This window comes from Triplophysa dalaica, chromosome 18, assembly GCF_015846415.1.
Source record: "Triplophysa dalaica isolate WHDGS20190420 chromosome 18, ASM1584641v1, whole genome shotgun sequence".
NCBI lineage: Eukaryota > Metazoa > Chordata > Actinopteri > Cypriniformes > Nemacheilidae > Triplophysa > Triplophysa dalaica.
The window spans coordinates 15431537-15456046 of NC_079559.1; the positions used below are offsets into that span (position 1 = coordinate 15431537).

The 24510-nt window shown below is 36.7% G+C and overlaps 1 protein-coding gene across 1 annotated transcript in view; it reads left to right on the top strand.

Annotated features, from left to right (window-relative positions):
* LOC130407097 (membrane-associated guanylate kinase, WW and PDZ domain-containing protein 1) overlaps positions 1 to 24510 on the top strand; it is a 67770-nt gene that overhangs the window by 3585 nt on the left and 39675 nt on the right. Inside the window, 2 exon segments of the mRNA XM_056729757.1 lie at positions 13766 to 14055; positions 17397 to 17513. Of these exon segments, the coding sequence (XP_056585735.1) occupies positions 13766 to 14055; positions 17397 to 17513 (407 nt within the window).

Below are 24510 nucleotides of genomic sequence, written 5' to 3' on the forward strand. Positions count from 1 at the left end.
TTTCGTCACGGTCTTGTTTTGGGTCATCACACATGATGGGGAACCAATAGTGTTATTGCTCAGACTAATTTCGACAGGGTCATTGCTAAAATTCACATAGTCTCTGCCTCAGACATAACACTCTCGGACTGTTGGCTGAACATCAGATGCATATGGGACATTTCTACAAAGAAACACTTTAGCAGATTCGATGTAATCCTCTGAATGGTTGAATTCTACAGGATTTCTGGGATACATGTGTGTTGCATTATTTATATCATTGAAGAAGAAAGCTGTTGTGTTTACGATGGTTACAATTTGAATTCATTACGATCGACTTAATGCAAAATTCTTGTATGTATTGCACAGCGGTCTGTTACTGTTGGGACATTTCCATGCAAATATGACGAGGCACAAAACAAAACGTGATTGGTTGCAACCTGTTGTCATTTTAAAGCTGTATGACTTCTTCTGCAGAACACAAAAGAAGATATTTTAAAGTTGTTAAAGGGATACTTCGCCCAAACATGAAAATTCTATGGTCATTCACTCATCATTTAGATTGTTTCAAACCTGTATACATTTCTTTGTTTTGCTGAACACAAAGGAAGAAATTTGAAAGAATGTCAGATCTCACCCGCCATTTACAGCCATAGTAGTAATCTACTAAACATCAGATTTTTGGCTGAAGTATCCCTTAACTGAAGACCAACAGGCATTCACTTGCATTGGTTTTGTCTCCATACAATAGAAGTGAACGAGTAGCACTGCTTTTCGGTTACTAACGATTTTCAAAATATCTTATTTTGTGTTTTCCAAAAGAAAGTCATATAGATTTGTAATGACAAGAGGATGCGTAAATGAAAGAATTTTCATTTTTGGGTGAACTATAACTTTAAATTCTCTTGATTTATGAAAGAGCAGTGTGTGCAGAGGTTGCTCTCACAGAAATAACAAACTTGTCATTAAAGGGGTGACATGACACACCTGAAACAAAGGTTCAAAAACACTGTAGTGCGTATTAATTGGTTGCATACTGCAAGCGTGTGGCGGAAATGTAACGCCTCTTATCATATTTGTGACATCAGGTTCCAAAGCAATTGTATTGACATATGACCTAACTTCCATATTCATTTTGGCAGTCTTAGTCAACTCATACAACGAACTGACCTTGATTTGTGGGGGTGTGGTTACACAAGGCTTTTCAGGCAGGTCTGGATGAGCATTCGCTTTTTGAAAGAATGCATCTTTTGTTCCGACACTTTAATTTGTGCAATTTTAGGTGTCTAATACATGCATGGGCAACTTATAACACACCAAAGACACTGAAAACATGTATTTGCAGCATATGACCCCTTTAAAACCTTTCATGCCTGCCGATTCATCACTTTGATCTATGACTGAATTCTGTCAACTACCTTATATTTCCTTCCATTTTTGGAATGATAATTATTAATTTCCATTACAAAATGTTAAGCAAAGTGTAGCATACCATACCATACATAAAACTACTTGCATTTATTTCCAACCATGATTGTATTGAGCTTCTTTCAGGGCTATTAAGTCTAACATGTGTAGGCTGTGTTTGAGAATGTTTGGTTTGAGCTTTTCCTCTCGCTCACATTTAATCTTTTATTTTTAAATCTGTCACGGCTGTCCATGTAGCGACTACAGCAGTGCCCCAGATTTGGGCAGGATTGAGCATCCCGGAGTGTCCGAGGGATGCGGGAGAGCGATTAGACGAGATACTTGTTACTATCCCAATGCGGAGAACGACAGGGTACAGTGGGATATCAGTGTGGATGCTGTGGTTCATTTGGAGGTCGTTTGTAATTTAAGATTCACAGGCTGGCTGACCTCCAGCAGTTCTCCCTGTGGAGGTGGATTTAAGATTAGGGTCAGAGCAGTCAAATACAGGTTAGGACAGGGAAGCGGTGCCATAACTGCTCAGATGCAGGTTATTAAAAATATAAGACCAAAGCCAACATTCATGTATTCTGGAATGTTTGACTGTTTGCATGGCGAACTGCTCAGTAATAATTTATCTAAGATTTGTTTTCTACCTCATTTTTTCCCCTAGCCTGCACAACGATCAATCAGTGAAAATACAGATGTGCATTTCACACTAAGCGATGTTCTTATGAGAGGTGAAGTATGCAGCACTTTTCCAGCTTTTGACTGGAATATTCTAGTTGGTTTTTCGAACTGTACGTAGAAGCAAACTTTAAATGTGTTATATATAAACAGTAAAGGTGGAACATGCACCTTATGGCTGTTGTTTAGCTGGAATAGATGTCATCCGGATGAGGATGTTGTACACACTGTGGATTGTTGCTGACACAGATGTGTGTTATGATTAATGAGTGTTAACAGTCTTCTGTCTGGGTGGATCTTCAGATTTAAAGGGGTTCTCACTTTTTATTGCCAATAAATACATTGTTATTATGGAATTATTATTGACAACACTAAAGGGCCGAAAATCCAGATGTTTTCTGCAATGTAAAAATAGTCAGTGCAGTGGTATCCCCAGAATGTCACCACATATCTTTCATTACAATATGTTGAACATGGCCATTCGTGGCTGCAAGTGAAAACACGCCGTTTTAGTTTGTGTCTCGTTAAATGTGAATGAGCATCTGCTCCCCTCCACGTATGAAAAATATGAGGAAGAGCGCTTACACATGTGCTTTGGATGACATCAAGAAAAGCAATATGGTGGAAATTCTAAAAGATCATTATGTAAAGATCATTAATCAGGTCATCTTACAAATGTGGTCTCTGTTTCTATCCGCTCTAAATATTGTCGCACTAAGGACATACGAGAAAACACTGAGCTCATCGAGAAAGACACTGCTATAACTTTCTTTTGTTGTAATGAATAAGCTTTACAGAAATTATGTCGGTCACAAGTCTTCTGAACCGATGGGCGCTATGCGTTTTACCACTAACATTACAACATAACACCTGTCTTTGGACCAATGTAAAGTCTCAGGTTTAGCCACGAACATATAGACAACAGCCGCTAACATGCTAAACACATTATTTAAGAAATCTATTTAAAAACGATGAGTAATACTTCTGGAGATTAAGCTTGATCGCAAACAGCTGGTACTGATCCACTCTTGAGAATATTTTTTGGGCGAAACCCATGCTATACTGACCTACGTTGACTCGCCGTGACCCCAGGAGCCAGAGATACATTCGCCAGAAGGCGACTGACCAGAGCCTGGGCCCCGTTGCATAAAGTAGCTTAAGTGTAATTTTCCCTTTAATGTGCCCTTAAATATACATTAAGATTTACTTAACTTATTCTCCTATAGTCTTTGGTGAAGGGAAATCACCCCTTAAGTGTCACACTTAAGGGAAATACTTAAGATGCTTTATGCAACCTGGGCACTGTTCTTCTGGGCAGTCCCGACCAACGAGCCGGGGGTCGCAGCGCCTCGAGCTACTGGACCACGGGGTCCCGGAGCTTCGATTTTTCAAACTTTCTGGCTACTGGGACCTCTAGCTCCCGAGCATTGTGAATCAGCATTGTTTGAATGCCGCGGTGGTTACCTTTCCAACGAGTCCTGGCTCGTTTCTGTAAATCTTTCTGGACCAGAGATAAGGACCGGTGAATGTTGATTTTTCGATCCGAAAAAAGTGCTTCTTCCTCGGGCAAAGAGTTCTCGGCGTCCCGCCCGGGACTTTTGATCGTTAATCACTCCCGAGGTCGCAGTGGGATGAAACCGGGCTCGTCAGAAAGGTCTCCTCCCGGCCTCCTTTTATATTCAATTTTTCATCCAACAATAGCACACATTTGTTGTTTCTACGACATTTTTGTCGCTGTCTAGTTGCTACATCTGCTATTGTCTGAAAATGGCTGACAGCGTATCTCTGGCGGAGCTACACCGTCATAAGGCGGAGACTGTGAACGGTCATGGGCAGGAATAAATCAATGTGACGTCAGATTATTCTGGGATCGCCAACAGCCTGTTTTGTGTCACTGTTGTGGTTTGAAGGAGATTACAAAAAGAAGAATAGATTGACAGTTTCTGCACACAAGCTGGCGACTCATTTTCTGGGATTGCGGCGCTTTAATATAATGGTTCTTTACGTGTTTTGGGACCAGACTGCAGATTATATCCAACATAGTACCAAAAAAGAAAAAAGGTTCTTTACCAAAGATTTTCTACATACCGAAAGGTCAGATGTCAATATTTGTGATTTAAATGCCCATGTGAAGTCTCAAAGTAAAAAAAATGTTTTAACATGATTTTCCATAGTCAGAAAAGTGTGTCCATATTCCTTATAGATCTGCACATGAAAATAAAATATAATAACTATTCAATGTTCTATGAAGAGCATAGAACATTTGTTCCCTTCTCCATTTGTGGGATATTATTACCGCTGGTTTGTGTGTTTTAATTCACAGAAATCCTACAATGTTGATTCAAAAATCCATAACGTATGTAAATTCCCCTCATCTTAAATATGAAACATGTGTATAGAGACAAGTATTTTTCTGATGTATGAAGTCTAATATAAACAGACTTTTCAACACATAAATAATAAATACATTACTTCTCACTTTATATTTCAACATCAACTCTATATTGTTAGATATCTGTACCGCTGATAGCTTTTTACAAAGATGTCTTACAAAAACATTACTTGTGTGCATTTTGAGAAAACACAATGGCACCTATGTATTTTAATGTATGTTAGTGCAAGTTGTTTTCAGTCTGGACAGCTCTAAAATTTATTTTAGTCTATGACTATTAATCCCTGTCTGGGAAACCGCCATTAAAATAGGGTTTCAATATATATATATATTGAATACAACTAACTTAGCTCTACTGTGTTAGGTTATATGAGACCAGTCTTCTTTTTTGATTGCACTTATGTTTTTGTTGTACTTATGCTGTCCCAGTTGCTTCCATTGCTTACCCACCTGTAAGTCGCTTTGGATAAAAGCGTCTGCTAAATGACTAAATCTAAATGTAAATGTATATATATATACTGTATCCGTAGCCCTGAAATTGCCCTAATGTTTAGACATCTTTACTCTACATCGTTTTTTTCATGGGGTTTGAGGTTGAGGGCATGCATCACAACCTATCGATATACTTGTATCTGCACAATTTGTCGTCTTTTACCATGTGACTACTGAATTTGCATGCCTGAAAAATGAAAATACAAATAAATATAGTAAAAAATGGTTAATTGGACAAAATGTCTTTAATTTAAGCAAATTATTATATAATTAGTTGCATTTATTTAGCTTTTTTTCTTCTAATTTCAGTTTAACTTTCAGAATATAACTTATACTACAGTTATGTCTTGCTTGCGCCTATTTCTTTTTGTCTCTTATTTTCAAACATTCTCTCTGCCGCTTTATGATTGACTGTGGAATTGAAGTAGTCAAATTGTAATTGAGACATTTTGCTTTTATTCTGTGCCTAGAGGTTCTGCGTAAACCTCATAAGTGTGCACAGAACGAAGTTTCAGTTTGTTTTCATGTATTACAGATAGCAGTTGAAGAGAGAGTGAACTGTGGTGTTACTTTGATAATTATGGAACGGAACCTCAAGACTTTGAATTACATTATTATTAAATGTATCTTTGCTGTTTTATCTCTGTTTTTCTTCTGAGCGTTTAAACTGGTAAATCCCTTTATTGATGTAGTCACCTTCTAATTAGTGTCAGAAGCCTGGAGTCATTTGCTATCTTCACTGTCCAAACTATATCATCATCATCTTCATTTTGTTCTGTATTTCCCTCCACCCTTTGGGTGTTCATAGTAATTAAAAAGTCTTGAAACACATTGATATTTCATACTTACCCAGAACCCAGCTTTTTAAAGTTTTAAAAGTTTAATATCTTCCAGCATTCAGAAGATGCTTTCCTCAGAGTTCCGATGAAAGGTCGGCTACAACAGTATAATAAATACAGAGCCGAACATGCATTGTTCTATATTCTGACCAGGAACAGCATAGTGTATACTTCTGACCCTAATGCATAAACTGCGTTTGAATTCGCTCACTCGTTCACCTATTCACTTTTCCATACATAGTGAATGCTAAATACAGTAGCCCAGTATATGCGTCACCATCCTAGACTTTGTTCCCCTATTATTTTGGACATTTATGTTATTTCCTGTTGTGTGCCTTAGTTCCTGTTTCCAGTCATGTGTTTTGTAGTCAGTTGTAGTTTTTTTATTGTATTAATTCTTCTTCCACAGGTGTGCCTTGTCATCTCGTTTAATTCTCTGTATTGAAGCCCTTGTGTTTCAGCCGTTGGGTGTCAGTCGTTGTTTGATGTTTGCTGTGTTATGTCGCACTGCCTTGGTCTTGTTCATTGTTTTGTTTCATTCAAATATTCTGCATTTAGATCCGCCTCTGCCTGGATTATCATACGTGACAATATGGGTAAGAAGTGAATAAAAATGAGTGAATGATTTTGGACACTGATTTAATATAACCTGCCATTGACAGTGCTATAACACTTATATTACACTACTATGTGGCTTTATGGATTGTTTAATAGAATGGTAAAGTAAATTTTTAACCTAATTTGTCACATTTTTATATTAGTTTTTAATTAAAAGAACAAAACAACTGTTTTAACATTTATTTTATTACGATTAATACAATTATTTAATATATTTAAAATCAACCACTGTTGTCTATACAATTAATTTAATCTGTTAATTCTTAAAAAGTAGAAAATAACTGTCAACAAGAACAAAGTATAAAGGATAAACGTGCATTCGGTCACTCTTCACCAGTTGATTCTAATCAGGCAGTTGATTCGTGCTGAATCGTAGGAAATAGTGAGTGAACGAGAGTTGTACACTCAAAATGAATTGCATTGTGGGTAAAAAAAGTGAACGAATGTAGGGAATGAGTTGTTCACTCAGAATTCGGACAACACTACAAAATGGCGGACACCCGATAGTGCACTATGTAGGAGATAGGGCGGCGAATTCAGACAAAGCTTTAGTGTATACTAGCATTAGTAATTCATGTTCTCATGAATGAAATGCCATGGGTGTTCCTGGGATAAAGCCTGGTGGCTCAGAATAGGTTTTATAAGGAAATAGATACATTTATAGAGAAAAACAACAATGGCGGAACAATAAATAGACATGACAGATTTTTCATCGGTGACCGTATGGAATTTCACTCGTGAGCCAGTCTAACAGAACAGAGGGGTGAATGTGTAAACAGATATGGGGTGGTCAGCTCTTTTCTCTGACCTTAAGGGTCAGCATTTTCAACACTACATGTAAGATATGCAGCGTCTCATAGACCCACCAATAGTCCCTGTTTTCCAACTATAGCCAGTTTAAGATGCTTATATAAAGCTGATTAAGTCTTTGGGAAATATATAGTACTGCAGCTTATAACATTACACTGATGTTGTTTGATATTGTAGTAGATGACATTGATTTCCAGTATCTATAATGATTTTAATCAGGCTTAAAGGGATGGATCAACCTAAAGAAAATAAGATTCATTTAATCACCATCATATGGTTCAAACCCTGTAAGTGACTCCTTCTTCTGGGGAACACAAAAGAAGATATTCTGAGAAATGTCTTCTGTGGTTTTGTGTGAATACAATGGAAGTCAATGGGGCCCTGTGTTGTTTGTTTTCCAACGTTCTTCAAAATATCTTCTTTGTGTTCTGCAGAAGAAAGAAAATCAGGTTTGGAATGACACGACGGTGAATAAATGATGAAAGAATTTTCATTTTATAGGTGAACTATTTTTGAAAATGTATGGATCCATGTTTATGTATTGTAGTAATAGGTGTATTTTAAAGCCTTAAAGAAAGATAGCAAAGACATGTTAGGTTATCATTTGTCTGGGAGACATAGTTTCGACCTTTGGATATAGATGCGACAAATGTTGTTGAGCAAGGCTGACAGTCTAGAACATGAGGATGTGTAGCTGAATAAACCAGCACCATTCCTGTGTGTGTGCGTATGATAGCGTGAGTCTTCTCAAAACAACCGGAGTTGACAGTTTGCTTCTCACACAGACACCTCTAGACATTTTCGTGTGTAACAAAGAATATATTTGCTTGATCTTGCTGTATATGTGACAGATTTATGGACAGTGTTAGGTATTAACACTGTCATATTTAATACCATATTAGAATTATGAATATAATAAACAGACTAGTTGACCACACAAAAGTAAAAATTCTGTCACCATTTATTCGCCCCAAGAACCTGTATGATTCTTTCTTCTATGAATCCAAAAGAAGATATTTTGAGAAACGTGTCAATGGTTTTGGTTCCAAACAATAGAAGACAATAGCTCTATGGTTACCTTTTTTCTTTAAATTTTTTTGTTTTTTTAATTTATTATTTTTGGGATGTATCCCTTTAATTACGGCAAAAAAATTCCAGCACAGGTGTCTGCATTCAAAACACAAACATTTTTATACTAACTGTATGCAAAAATCTGACACCAATAGCAAAAATGCTTCTAATTCTGCTATTTTTTCCACTTTGTATTAGCTTTGATTTATAAATATCTTATTTGTATATTTATTGACAGCATGCACTCAGTCCAGCTTGGACTCCACAAGTTTGTCTAAAGCCTGATGATTCATATTATCACAGCATGATCTTAATATTCCAAAGAACTTCCTGTGTGTTTCAATGTGAGAACGGAAATCTAATCTTGGTTCAAAAGAGATGGTTAACATACGTTGTAGACAAAAGAACAGAATCCTGAATTTTTCTTTATTTATCATAACATATCTTAAAATATTTTTTATTTCCAAGTATAAATTTGTTTATGAGTCGTAGATTTAAAAATGTGGACTCTCAGACTTTTGGACCATGTTTTATAAGAATTAAATGTACTGCATTTAAAATCAAAATATGCAGTTTATGTATAAAACAGATACTGTTACTGTAGCCGAAGGTCTCACACCTGGACAGAGAATGAGAAAAAGCTGGTGAAAAAGAGAAATGGGGAAAGGAATGCGTGCGTGTCTGTGTATATACTGTATGTATGTGCGTGACTTTGCCACACACCTGTACGCCTTTCAGCTCATGTAACAAATCACCCAAATTCTGTTAGTTAGTTTGTTTACATTACATTGATGCATTTGGTGAATGCTTTTTACCAAGAATATACATTTCGTCCAAGCTTTAAGCTACACATTTTATCAGTATGTGCACTCCTTGGGAATTGAACCCATGACCTTGGCATTGCACCATTTGAGCAGCAGAAGCAACCCAAAATACCAGTGGGAATATGTTTATATCAAAATAGAAAAGGGAAGAACAAAGAGTGTGTTTTTGTTTATTTGTTTACTAGGCGTTATTCTGCCGCTGTATCAATGACATCTGAGCTTGCTTGTTTCAAGGTCATATCCGCGAGTCCTCTTCCTGTGCCAAAAGCACCCTGCGTGGAGCCTGGATGAGTCTATCTCTGTCTCTGTAGCGGCTGTTAAAAAAAAGACTCTGCCTATTAAATGAAGGATCTTTAGGGGGTGGGGCCGAATAAATGACCGGTCGGCCAATCGCTCAAGTGGAAACAATTAGTCATGTCTCTTCTGATGCTCCTCGTGCGGTTTAATTAGCCTTATTAAGCCTGGTGTGCAGGCCAGCCTGAGGGAACATGCTGATACCGTCACCGTGGTTACAACTGCGCTGTAGTCGGGTTGACTGCACCACCATCTGACCCCTGGTTAAGACTTTATCGATCACCAATTAGGATATATTGAGCTCTCTCAGACCCCCGGTGGTAATAACATAAAAGATATGCAATTAAAAGGGAAGTGTGAGATTGTGCTGAGAGATGAGCTAACTCATTTGTAATCTTACAGTGTTTTTGTACGGTTGTGGAAACAGTGTAAATAAATGCTATCTTTCTATAAGGCAAAAAATGTGGTTTCTACTGTGTGAACCGTTTTGGCACTGTTCAAGTTTTATAATATTTTGGATTCTATATGTATTGGAAGTGTTTGTGTCATTTTCTCTTCCAAGTTAATTTTTAATCTGACCGCTTAGAAAAATTGAGACCGTTTTTTTAAATAAAAAAATTGCTATTTAGGAATGCTTTAGGTAAAAACATATTTTTTGTTTCATTCTGTGAACTTACTTTTTTTTTTAAATACAAATATTGTTTCTATTTGCATTTATTTGCAAACAATGAAAACAGGAGGCTGGTCAAAATAACAGAAAATATGCTCTGTATTTTTCAGACCTCCAATACTGCAAACAAAACAAGTTCATGTTCACTTTTACACAATAATATTTGTACATGTATTTAGGAAAAGTAAAAAAAATATATTTATGTGATAACCTCGATTTGTATCACAGTTTTCATGTGTCTTGTCATTCTGTCAGTCTTTCACATTGCTGTTGGATGACTTTATGTCACTCCTGAGCGTTGATTTTGTTGAAATACAAAAGACATTGGACTGGAATGGCCACAATATATCTATATTTACTGAATTGAAATAAAAAATGGGAATGGTGTCTTCATTTTTTCTGCAGCTGTAGGCATTATTTCAGCCATGCTTCATGTTTGTACACTACAGTTCAGAATGAATGCGATACCAAAGTGTAATACCCAGTTTTAAAGGTTTGTTCAAACTCCTGACCATAAATAAGAGCAATTATACTTAGCAACACTAATAAACGAATATAAGATCTCCATATTAATTATTCATTTACATTCACCACCAGTACTAAATTATGGAATTTCCTTCACCTAAAGGCCCATTTACACCAAGAACTATAACTGTTTAATGTAAAAATTGTCCACAATTTTGTATGCGCATGTGATAAACGTAACAATATGGTGCAGGGGCATCGGTTTGGATGCTCATTTCTGAACCTGTCTATGAAAAAATCTCATGAGATTGCACATCATAGCAATAATAGCCAAAAATGACAAAATACTAAACTTATTTATAATTATTGATTTTAAATACTGAAAATAATTATGTTATTGACCTTATGTTTTAATGTTATGTTAATTTTGCACAAACATACCAGAAATGGACTTCCTAAACATTGATTTCAATCTTTGACATTCCTTACTCGGTTAAAATGTTCTTTACATTGTGTAGGATGATTTTTAGATCACCAATAACAGTGATGATTATATCTAAGAATATTTTGTTATAATAACTTCAACTGCAGCATAAATACTGTATGTCTTTTTTTTTCTGAATGATGTTGTCTTGCTCTTTTCTTGTTGATCCCTTGATCTTGTTTATCCCCTTTGGCGGTCACAAACATCTTTTCCCCATTTGATCTAATCTTAATCCTCTCCTCAGCCCTGATATCTCCAGCTGTATCTGACACCAGTCCTCTAACTAACCTACCTCTGCGTTTTTCTTCCTATCCCTCTGTGACCTGACTCCGTGCCCTTCTCTGACGCTCATTCCTTCATCCTGTCAGCTCTCGCGCTCCCTCGCCATCTGTACCGTCTTGATCACCCTCTATGATTATCTCTCTTTCTCCCCCTCTCCGTTTCGCGCCGGCCATGTACACCGCCCCTGTCGCTTTAAAAGAGTATGGGATCGGATGAGGCAGAGAAGGGAATGACAGAACTGCTCCAAAACTGTCATGTCTCAAGGCATTTTCGCTCAGACTGCACCTGCCCCTCACGCTTGCCCCGCCAACTGTCACTTACTGGGGCATCTCCGCGTCTTTGAGCTTTAAACATTTGAGTCTCTTTGAATTCTGCTCTGTCACGATCACATCAAACAGTCTGTCCATTTGATTTTTACAAAAAGAAATCAATTAAATATTACTGATGTTAATAAAAATAGGGCTTTGAGTGCCTATGGGAGATTATTTCATTTGTTTTTAGAAATGTTTTTTGTATCCTGTTCATTAGTAAAGATCAAATGTGAGAATCATTTAACACTTTTGAACACCATATTCATTATTTTAACAAATAGCCTCATGATTTTTAAAAGCTGTTACCTTTGAATGGCCTAATATCCATGTTATTCTACCTATGGAAATTGTACAGTGATCTTCCTGTATCTCTTTAGCAAAAACAACAGGTCAGACGGATGAAAATGTGTAATTTAATTTCGATCTCCTTACAAAATCACCTTTGGGTTGCCATGGTACACGCATGATATTAGACAGCAATGCGGTGATACCTTGATGTATTCAGTAGCTTCATTTCCATTACCTTTCACATCGCGAAAATGAAATTGCGAATTGTAAATATATGGAAACATGTAAATTGTGCAAAATCCCATGAGGTGTTTTGAGAGCAATTCATAAAAGAAAGAAATTGCAATGGAAACCTTTTTCTTGCATTTACAGGTCAAGGGAAGGAGGGACTTTATATAGACCGTAAGAAATCCAGTCGTTTTGTTAAAAGAGGTAAACAATAGACTTGAAATATGTGAAATATAAAGTGAAACATGAACATCCATTATTAAACACCCCAAAAAACGCAATCAAAACCTCAAAAACAGCAAAAGAATGGCTCCTTTAAAAAGACAATTGGTAATTAAATGAGTCATGTAAGTTGGATACATTTAAACAAACCGTATGGTACATTGACATCTATCACTTGAGCTTGTTTTCTCAGTCTTAATTCAAACTATTGGAGAGACAAGTTTAGCCAAGTTTAACCAACAGTTCTGTATAATAGAAACCAGGATACTGTGATAAACTATATGTCACCCAGTCTGTAAACTGTATTTACATCAAATCATCCTACATTATATAAAGAACATTCTGTGAATATAAAACTGCGATATCTTTAAAAATGGATTAATTGAACGTAGTGAAAATAATGGTTGAAATCGAACTTTGAAGCTCAATTCTTAGATTTTGAAACTTGAATCACATATTTCATATGGCATTGCATAGTATCTCATGGTAACAAACAAAATATGGTACTTTGGTACATTACCTATATAGCACATTGTTGTATTTCGGTTCTCGAAACACAGCAAGAGAATTCATTTCAAATGTATCTTGTCATCTGAATTATATTTAGGTTTAGGAGTAAATCATAATACGCAATACAAAAGTACATCATTTTAATGAGTTTTTGTTATGTAATAGCAATTTTATTTTAATACAGTAATATGATTGTGAGCCGCTGAGCTCATGTCCCAGTATACCAGAGCTGGATAGTTCTGTGGAAAGTGCATTAGGGGGTTTCTTCAAATAGCATTGTTGCCCTGAGTATCTCTTCCACCTGTTTTGATGAAGCAGGTTTGTGTTGTGTTTATTGCCTCCTATGGAGAGGGGATCTGTCGATTTGTCTGGAGGGTTCTCATAGCACACTTAAAAATGAGAACATTCTCTTTGTTTTTTAGGGCGCATGTTGACCTCCTGAACTCCCTGATCTGTGTGATACTGTCATAAAAACAGATTTAAGAACTTCAATAGTAGTATGTAATATGTAAGGGGACAGTTCACAGAATAATAGAAATTCCTTAATGCTTTAATCACCATCGTGTCATTCTATCCAAACCTGAATGGCTTTCTTTCTTCTGCAGAACAAAAAAGAAGATATGTTGTTGAACTTGACTATGGACACAAACCCACCGAGACATTTCTCAGAATATCTTCTTTCATGTTTCACAGAAGAAAGAGTCATAAAAAGGTTTTGAACGACACGAGGATGAATATATTATAAAAAAATATGTGAGATATACATTAAATAATATCAAATGTGCAATAGTTGTACTAAATAACATACAGTAATTTAGGCCACAGTCCATAAATGTTTATAATCTAATGTCGATATTTTTGTTCGTCTCTGTTTTCTCTTTGTGGCTTTCAGTTCATTTGCCATGTCTAAGGTTGCAGTGAAGAAACTGCATTGGCGCTCTAAAGTGCAGGAGACCTTCATACCGCTGGTGGGCAGCTCGGGGGAGCTGGGTGTGGCCATAGGAGGCGGGGCTGATTATGGAGAGTTCCCATTTGTCACCGCTGCGCCTGGAGGAGGGATCACTGTTGGAGATATCATAATAGAAATCGGAGGAACGTCTGTTTTGGGCCTGACCTTAGGAGATGTGCGCGGGGTCCTAAACTCCTGTCCCCATCCCATCCGCATCAAAACCGTTTCTCCAGGTAATTTAAGTACCATACTCAAGTAACTGGTGAGAACAGTGATGTAGGTTTTCTAAAGTGTCTTTCTTCTGCAGAACACAAAGGAAGATATTTTGAAGAATGTAACCAAACAACACTGGCCCCATTGACTTCCATTGTATAGGCACAAAACATTTAATTGTAAGCCTAAAACACTTTAACATATAAAAATATCTTCTTTTGTGTTCCACAGAATAATTTAAGTTATACATGTTTAGAGTGACATGAGGGTGAGCTATCCCTTTAAATTAGGGGTTTAGCATATTGGCTACTTTTCATTGTTTTGATTGCTGTTTACTGCCAGAATCTGCCCCTGGGCTGGTTTTGAATGTATTTTGTTTATTGTATCTTATTTACACACAACATTTCAAAGAAATATAGCACAAGCACACCTTTCAAGCATTTACATACAGCTCATCCTGTTTATGAAACAATAAAGGTATTCTTTAGAATTAAGACAAAGCATAGCGTGACATTATCAAATGTTTGTGGTTGTAATTCTTCTAGAATAACTGTGTGAACATTAGGGGTATTTACTTTATTCATTCTCTGAAATCACCTTGAAAATTGTAAGCAATAGGAAAAAAGCTGGCATCAACAACATTGGTTCTAAGGAAATAGCATCATTGGTTTGCACATGTTACTTAGTTTGATTTTTGTACTGTTAATGCAATTTTATGCAAGTTAATAGTTTATAAGTGAACTAAAGCGATAGTTTACCTATAAAAAAAATCTGTCATCATTTATACGCCCACATATTGTTCATCTTTCTGTATACACAAGGAAGAGACCATGATGTCTCAGTGTTTTATGTCCATACAATGGAAGTCAATAGGGACCATTGTTGTTTGGTTACTGAACATTCTTCAAAATATCTTTTTTTGTGTTCTCCAGAAGAAAGAAAGTCATACAGGTTAGGAATGACATGTCTGTCAATGATGAAGGCATTTTTTATTTTGAAGTGTATGTATTTCAAATGTATCCGCTGTTTTTCAAATGAAATGCAATGCAATGTTAAACTCCCTTTTAAAACATCTAGGTATGCCATTTATACTGTTCGCTGACCAGTTGGCACAACCTGCAGCATTATTTGTGTCACAACAACCTTTTTATATAAACAATAGCAGATGTGGGGAGTGTTTGAGCAACCTGTCTGAAAAAATAATTTTTTTTTTTCTTCTGTTTGTTGCTGCACAGAATTTATACACACATCATACCTTGCTGCTTGTGCAAATTTAATGATCTGACATTTAACAGCATGCAACGTGTACTCTTACAGCCCTGAATAAAGATGATTTCTAAACCAGAGAAAAATCCATCTCTCTGTCAACTCCTCGTATAGAGAATTTGGTCCATGGTTGCAGAATGACTGTATTTGTGTCACAAGGGTGGTTACCCCTAGGGGGTGCTGATATTTATCACATGGTGTCATAGATGGGACAATTTTTTGTTGGAAAATATGTAATACCTGACCATGACTTCCCCTGCCCTCTGTTTGAGATTGATGAGCAGACTCTGCAATACTCTGTCTCGCTCTCTCTCTTACATTCTATCTTCTGTTCTCTCACCTCTAACACCTTCAGCGACACAATACAGTGAATTGATGCCGCATTTAGGTTAACATGTTCAGTAACATGCTGGATTATCTGATAAACAGATTCTTTTATAGAAGTAGAAAAACGCATGCATGTATCTTGATTAGTTGTTAACATGGTCCTGCGATCTGCCTGTGTATCCTTTATAAACACAATCGCCACAAACAAGAGAGCTTTGTGCTTATTCTGGCATTTCTATTTTGAAAAAGATCAATATATGAACAGTCCCCTGTGAAATGCATCCGAGTCTTAATAAAAACAGCTCTGCTTTCCAAACAGTGGAATTGATCATGGTGAGCGCTTTGAGGATTTTCTTCATTTAGACCCGTTTTGTTTGCATTGTTTTGTGTGGATTTTGCACTTCTGCAATTTACTGAAATCCTCGGGATAAATGATTAAACTACAGTAGATTTTACATTTTGAAGAGGTGCTTGCCGTGCAGAATCTGCCATCGTGTGCTGAGTGGTTGCCAGGTCATTGCTGTGCAGTGCATAGGTGTTCTCAGTGGTTGTTTGCACCTTGCTAGATGTTGTGAGGGTTTTGCCAGGAGGTTTTGGATGGATGCTTGACCACCCGCATGTCTGTGATATTCTGGTCTCCAGGTATGACTTGGGTCCTTTAGTGTAACTTTTTGGTGGTTTAGTCGTCCATTTTATTATCCACCAGGGAAAAAACGAACGTCTTAAAAAGGTCTGAATCAGTGACAGCACACATTTCTAAATGAAGCTAAATAATTGAAGATGAATACAATGTTAACAGAGCAAATATAACTTCTTTAGGGGAAAAAATGTTTATTGAATTGAATAGAATTACACATTTGAAATGTTATTACTTTAGTTATTAAAATTGAATTTTAATCTTAACATTCATTTTAATCTTTTATTTAGTTTTAAGTTTAAGGGTTTTGTTTTTACTGTAAAAACCTAATTATATAAAATTATATAAAATTATTTATACAATTATATTGCAAATAACAATTGAAATGGTGATGATCAATTTGATCAAAATACATTGAATTGAAATTGCATGTTTTGAATATCGTAGTGGTCATATATATTATACTTATATGCTGTGTGAGCGTGTGTAAGCATGTGAGTGTGTAGCTTCAGGGCTTATGTTCCTTTATGAGAACTGTGAGCTGTGTTTTATTACTGTGAGAGGTGAGGTGGGGGTGGCTCTGTCATTTTGATGGGTTCGAGAGGCACTCTGTTCATCTATAACAGCCAAGTGGTCTGTCATCAGAGACCATAAAGCACACCAGATGAAATGAAGGGATCAGCCATGTTGAGTGGAGTATGGGGCAGTGTGTTCATTATTTCACTTTAACCCAAGACTGTGTGTGTGTGTATACCATACAATTAGCATTATAGGCAGAGCGTCTTTGTACGTATTACAATACTGCATGATGCTTAGCTTAAACATTTATTTGATAGTGTTTTGTTGGTTGGGTTCAGAACAGCCCTGACTTCCATTGATTGATAAGAAACACCTCGAATATGTAAAGGTTAATCTATAATGTCTCCAGAGACTAGAGAGGAATGCATATATGTGTGTGCACTCAATTTGTCTTTTGTTTTTTTGAATTGCTGATTTTAAGATGTGTAAGCACATTCTCTCTTTTAACAATGTTTATGTAATAATCCACAGGATGGTTTTACTGTACGTGTGCATGTTTATCTGTCTATCTCCCTGTCTCATTACAATGTGTTCTGTCCGTCTCTAATTCAGGTTCGACTCTATGCAAGGACTTGAGGTTATATCTGAGCAAATGTTTCACGCCTGGTTCTGTGGACAGTCAGCTCCAGCAGATCATCAGAGAAAACCTTTATCTGAGAGCCGTGCCCTGTGAGTACCCAGTAACGACATCATATTATATTGTAAACCGATTGCTCCGCCTTTAAATCACGTAATTGGTTGAGGTGGATGTGTTTTGTCAGGCTTGTCGGGATGCTCGAACAAACAATTTTGTTTGAACTCAAACAGGCAAATGTTTTGATAACGCCTAAGAGGCACAGTGTTTACACTTTTACTGGAATCTACCTATGAATGACTTAGAGTTTGTATAACGTTTTTTGCTAAATTAAAGTTTGTAAGAAGGCAAACAAGAGATTACTTGGGATTAGACTAAATTTTGTCTTTCAGGTAAACACACATACATATACCACAACTTAAACATAAAAAAGAGCTTCTTTCATGTGACAGCACCTCCTGCACATACAGTATACTGATCAAACTCAAGGTACATCAGCTTTGCCATAAAGTGATAATTGGAGTGTGAGGTAATTATAAAGAAGCAGGTGTTCACAGCTCCAACTGCTTTTACTGCAACAAGAGATGAAGGATACGAGAACAACAAGGGATTTTTGGAAGGTTTTAAAGGGACAGTTCACCCTAAATAAAAAAAATACTGTCATTTTTTACTCACCATGTTGTTGAAAACTTAAGAAACAATAGAAAGTTAATGATGTCCTAGGGATAACAAAAAACGTATGACTTAAGAAGATTTGGAAAACGCGCATCTGTAGCATAAACTACTTTTACTATACCTCGAATGAATAAATCTTTAGTGTTACATATGCACACAATAGTACAAGAAAAGGATATGGGGTTAGCAACTCTTTAAGTTGCCTGAATAAAAGTTCAAATAAAAATGCTATATGCCTGAATAAAAAGTATTAGATAGCGGTGATTTGACGGTGTATTTATCGGTGTCCTTTTTTGGGAGCTTGACAGCCCCTGCAAAATCTTGTCATAACACCAGCGCTTTACATGTTTATAATAGTGTCATTGTGTGACTTCACTTCCATTTTGATTCATTTTTCTCTTTTGTCTTCATTTCGAAGACTTTTTTTCCTGCTCATCTCCCTGTAGTTTTAAATCTCTAATTATATTTTCATTAATTTCTTGGCCATTTAATCCTTCCGCAAAGATAAGACACAGATTTGGATTAACCTTCATCAAAACATGAACTTTTGTTAAATGGATGGAGTTTTGCTCCATTTCACATTGAAATTGTTACTCTGTGAAAGTACTGTGGATGCACTGAGACTTTCCAGTGATTCAAATCCACTCTTTTTCTTAATATTTTCCTTCTTTTGTCATTTAAGAGAAGAGGTACATAAACTAACAGACCAAATATAATATAATATATGATTTGATAGTGTGTAAATTGTTAATGTATCCAAAATAACATTGTCTAACAGTTTGTCTGACAATGCATAGTGTAAATAGTGTTGTATTACCCTAAATCAACTAGAACTGAAAAAGGAATTTATATTAAATAAAACACAACTTAAAAACAGAAGTCCACCAGACACCAGTGTGAGTTTCTGTTGTTATCCTCAAAGTTCACCAAAGGACATGATCTGGCTCTGTGTATGTGTATGTTGGTTTGTGAGTTTATATGGACTTGAGTGGGGTAATCTCTGATTTATAGTGAAGTAGGTCACGCCGAGCTTGATGCCGCTTCCCTCATGCCATCCTGTTTGCTGATAAAAACTCACACAAGAAATCATTAAAAACACACAAAGGCTTGCCTTTAAACTTGTTTTACCGACAAATATTTTGTGATACAGCAACACATTGCAGAATTTACTCATAACGCTTTCATGTGGAAACACTGAAACATTCATTATGGAAAATCCTCAAGACAATCCAAATTTACAGGACAGTAAAAATATACAATATTTGCTTATACTAGCTCTTTGTCTAAATCTTTTCTGAAGACCCTCATATTTTGTTCCCACACTTTATAACAATAATTATTTTAAATGGTAATGAGTTTCACACCTACTACACAAAACATTCTAGTGAAACCACCATTACAGTAACAAAGAGTTTACGTTGGACCCTGCAAGTATCTTAATATCAGAATTTGGCCAATATGATAATTGGAGAAGAGCCCTCAGCCCTCTTTGATGATGTATTTCAGTATACTGATAAAATCATTGAAGTAAGACGGATTGAGTAGCATGGTTCGCCATAATACATTGAAAAACTTGATTTGAAAAAGCTGATTCTATTATGAATCTGAACCGATCAGACTACTGTCAAAGCTTAAGGAAATAATTTGTTTCTTAGAAACTGACCTTGACGTCTGCCTACTGCATGCAATCCTCCCCGGTTATATGGTTATAGTCATGCCAGTACCCTATCATACACCCAGCACAATGCACACACAAAGCAATGCAGTTATAATTTTCTTGCAGCATTTACATTTACCTATTTGGCAGACGCTTTTATCCAATGCAACTTACATTGCTTTATCCTATACATTTGTTGCTATGTATGTGCAATCCCCTGGGATCGAACCCAAAACTTTGCGTTGTTAATGCAATGCTCTTACCACTGAGCTACAGGAAGGCTTTTTAGTCAAAGGCACATTGTTTAAACAGCAAACATATTTGCACCCATTTGTGCACCCATGGGGATGCTGGTCTGAAAACGAGGTGTGTTTAGGCACATTGATGCAACTGCAATAGACTGCGCCACTGACCAGCTGAAACCTGGTCTGAAGTAAGGGTTAGGTGCAATTTTTTTTGGTTATTTAAAGAGCTCCTTAATAAAAGGCGCATATACGGGTGCACAACTCGCATAAACTCTGCTTAATAGAAATCGAGAAATGCGCAGCAAACAAACACACACATAGCACACAAACAGCCAAATATAAAAAATAAAAGGATTACAATGGAAACGATTATTATTATGGACATTAGAATAGATATTCTAATATTATTATTAGACAGTAGAATAAAAAAATCCTGCTTGCCCTGTCGATGGCGTTTCCACTCTGTAGAATTCTGCAATCTAAATACCGAATCCACCATGGCGCGAGCACATCTGGCTCTTAAAGTGAATGGGAGATGATACTCTGATTGGTATGCACTCCCAAAACACACCCATAACTTATCTAGAGAATTTGGACAATCCTTTTAGATTGCTTGCTGGGATTCAACTGGATTCGGATTTGCCCGAAGTGCGCTTGTGCCGTGTGCTTTAGACCACAAAAAGTCTTAAATCTTCAAAACTGTTGTTTAAATTTGTTTCTAATCACTTATCAAATCTGAATAAAGGGCATACATTTTATTTCTTTAGCTGAAACGAGGCAAAAAAACTGTGGAGGGAAATTATCTTACAATGAATTTTAGTAATGAATGAATTGTTTTAAACCAGGACTAGGCCTTAGTTTAATTAGGATATTTAAGTCATTTTTTTAAATATAATTCACAAAAAAACATTACTGGCGTACATCTTGAGACAAAACAATCACACTTATATTTTATAAGATATGTCATTGCAAGTTGTTTTCGATCAAGAAATTTCGAACATTTAAGTTAGTCTGGGACTAGGCTTAAATCCTGTCTGCGAAACCACCCCACTGTCTATTTTATTTTAATGTCCCGTAAGTAATTATGTTAAAAAGGTTATCCATGCAAACCTGCACATGAAATTACCTCTTATCACAAATTGCAAATTCTCAATCCTTCAGGACTTTTCTGAGTATGAGACAATGCAGATGACTACCATAATCTATTGCATGTTTAACTGGGACAATAACACTGCTTCACAACAATGATTCAAAAACCTTAACTTATCTTATAAAATACCCAAAATGCACTTGGCACTACTGTGGTCATGAGCATGTGCCTGGTTATAATTCTCATCTCCATCATTTGATTTGTCGATACATTTTTTACAAACCAAAACATTTTATAGGTATCCATTCACTAGGAATTAAACCCATATTGATGACCTTGGTTTCCATACCAGTTAGAGGAACAGGAGTACTCTGTTATTATTGTTCTGTGTGCCTTTAGTGTAGTTGTCTAGATGTCTCAGTGTGACCCTGAAGCAGCTGTAGTTTGGTTAACTTGAGTAGACAGAGAGGCATGATGCGTTTCCTGGCTGGGAGCTCTAGTTTCATCTGACAGACCAAAAACAGCACAGTAAACACTGAGGAAGCCTCCAGCTTGGTGGTCATACTTTACCTGTCCAATACATGCAGCTGGAACACTGAAAGTAATTGAAATGACGTGAATACAGTACATAAAGCATCATGGTTCGAATGGAGGTCAAAAAATAAAGAAAGAAATCTAATAACCAGATTTAGACTGACCTTGACTCTGCTGAATGAACTGATGAATGTCCAGTCCTTGTGTTGTTTTTTTGTGATTCATTTTATGACATACTGGATATGTTGTTGGCTTCATCCTTTAGCCATACCGTATATAGAGTGAGTAGGCTCTGTTTCAAAACCGAGTTTGCTTCCTAGTTAGGCAACTTGTAGACATCATAGGAATGCGTCTAATGTGGAGGCTATAACAACAGAAGCTTAATAATGCTACATTCTAAGACATGTCTTTTGACCCTATTCTAAGGCAAAAATAATAAAGAAATAAATCCAATATGGCAGACAAGTTAGGTGAAATATCTTTTTTAATATAGTTTAATACTGAAAAGCATTTATGAAAAGTGAAAGTGACCAATTTGTCAGTTATGGTGACCCATATCCGAGATATACCTCTGCTTTTAACCCATCCAGAGAGTAGTGAACACACGCACAGCAAGTGGTGAACACACATACACCCAGAGCAGTGGGCAGCTATCGCTGAAGCGCCCGAGGAGCAAGTATTTATAAGGTTAAGTCTAATTGTGATCATTTTTAACTCATTTTTATTTGGGGTGTTAGCAATATGCAAATGGTTAACATGCTAATGGAGAACTCAGTTGAAGTTATGAGTTGAGTTTCCTGTGCACAGTTTGTATGACGTTTGATGTGCTTGGTGTTTTATTAATAGTATTACATTATAAGTAATCTATTATATGTAATAATAATCAAATTAATAGTAGTCAAAACATATTTAATTCAGTTCAATTCAGATTTATTTTTAGGGTTAGGACGATATGTATAGATGGCGATACTGATATTAAAAAAGCACTGTAGCCGATTATGCGATAAGAGGCCGATATAACACACATCCAATTACAGTAAATGGGAAACATACAGAAAATTGGTGAAACTAAATGATCAATTATTGTGTGTATTACGTGGCTAGTTAGTAACATGTAGCTTAGCATCAAAACAGACTTGAAAACCATGAAAAGGTGCACACATGACATTACATTAATCTCGGGCAGTTTAATGTGACTTAACATGAATAAAACTAATTGGGGATACCCCGATCACATTGTTTGTGCCCCCGATCCGAGTCATTTTATTTTGAGAATCTAAATCTCTATTTGAAGTATCTTCCTTCGACACTGTATGAAGGAAGAAATCAGATGCTAACCTGTGTTCTCTATCACAGCATCACAGAACTGAGTGAACTCGCTGTAATCTGTCCACGTTTTTAAGGATTTGTTATTAGATTCTTATTATTTATCAAAGCTCCGTTGCTAATACCTTACGGAATGCTCGCTCTGCAGGCATAACAAGCGGCTTTTCCGCTGCACTTGTATTTCCACACTGCAGACACAGCTGTCACAGCTCGCGCTCAGGTTTACAAAACTTGCGTGATGGCAGACGTGATCGGAAAAGATCGGGAAAAATATAACCGATCCCGATCAGGTTAAAAATGCCTTGATCGGCCCCCGATCTTTGTGATTGACATCCCTAAAAGGAACTTAAAAGTATTATTAGTACTTACCTTACAGAATTTGTATCTCACCTAACTCACTTGACCCAATTTACGGTGGTCATTTTACTGGGTTTCAAAAGCTGTCTTTACCAAAGCCACTAGATGGAAAGCCTAGAACCTTCTATCACTGCTGTGCGGATGATACACAACACCACTTGGCATTTCAGCCTGATTATCCAACTGTTTCTGCACCCATTTCAGCATGCCTGAATGACATTGCTCATGAAGGACCATCACCTGCAGCTGAACCTTGCAAAAACAGAACTGCTTGTAATCCTGGCCAACCCAAAGACTCATCGCAACCTATCCATCGCAACACCTTCCAGAAGAGCCAGAAACCTGGGAGTGGTAATTGATGGTCAGCTGAACTTCACACACAGATCATGTTGCCAGCACCACCCGGTCCTGTAGATTCATCCTCTACAATATTAGGAGAATTAGACCATTCCTGTCTGAGCATGATGCGCAAATCCTCGTCTAGAGTCTTTTCCTGTCTAGACTGGACTATTGCAATGCGCAAGCTTGCACAACCAAACCTCTACTGATGATCCAAAATGCAGTAGCAAGAGTGGTTTTCAATGAACCGAAGAGAGCACACGTCACTCCTCTCTTCATTAAGTTACATTGGCTCCCTAGAGTCGCCTTTCATCAAATTCAAGGCTCTGCTCTTGGCCTACAATACCACGACTAGTTCAGCCGCCATCTTCACTCGCTTAAACCGACCTATCTACCCACCAGATCTCTAGTATATGCAAACAAATGTTCGTTTGTGGTGGAACGGGAGCTTCGTGCATCCCACAAATCTCCATCAACTGCAAGATGCTATCCTATCAATATGGGCCAACATTTCTAAAGAATGCTTTCAGCACCTTGTTTTATCAATGCCACCTAGAATTAAGGCAGTTCTGAAGGCGAAAGGGGGTCAAACACAGTATTAGTATGGTGTTACTAATAATCCTTTAGGTGAGTATATATCTGTCTATCAATATTTACTCCTGTTGCGCTTTTCAAATTTTTGCATTGTTGAAAAGCAGCTTTACAGTAAAAAGATGAAAACAGACAGTAGTGACAATATAAAATAATAATACTTGGTTAATATGATAATGCTTTTATAATAAAGTCTACATATTAGAATAACCCCCATCAAACTGTTTACTTTTATATGTAATTTAATTTTCTATTTCACTTGAATTAAGTTCACGTGT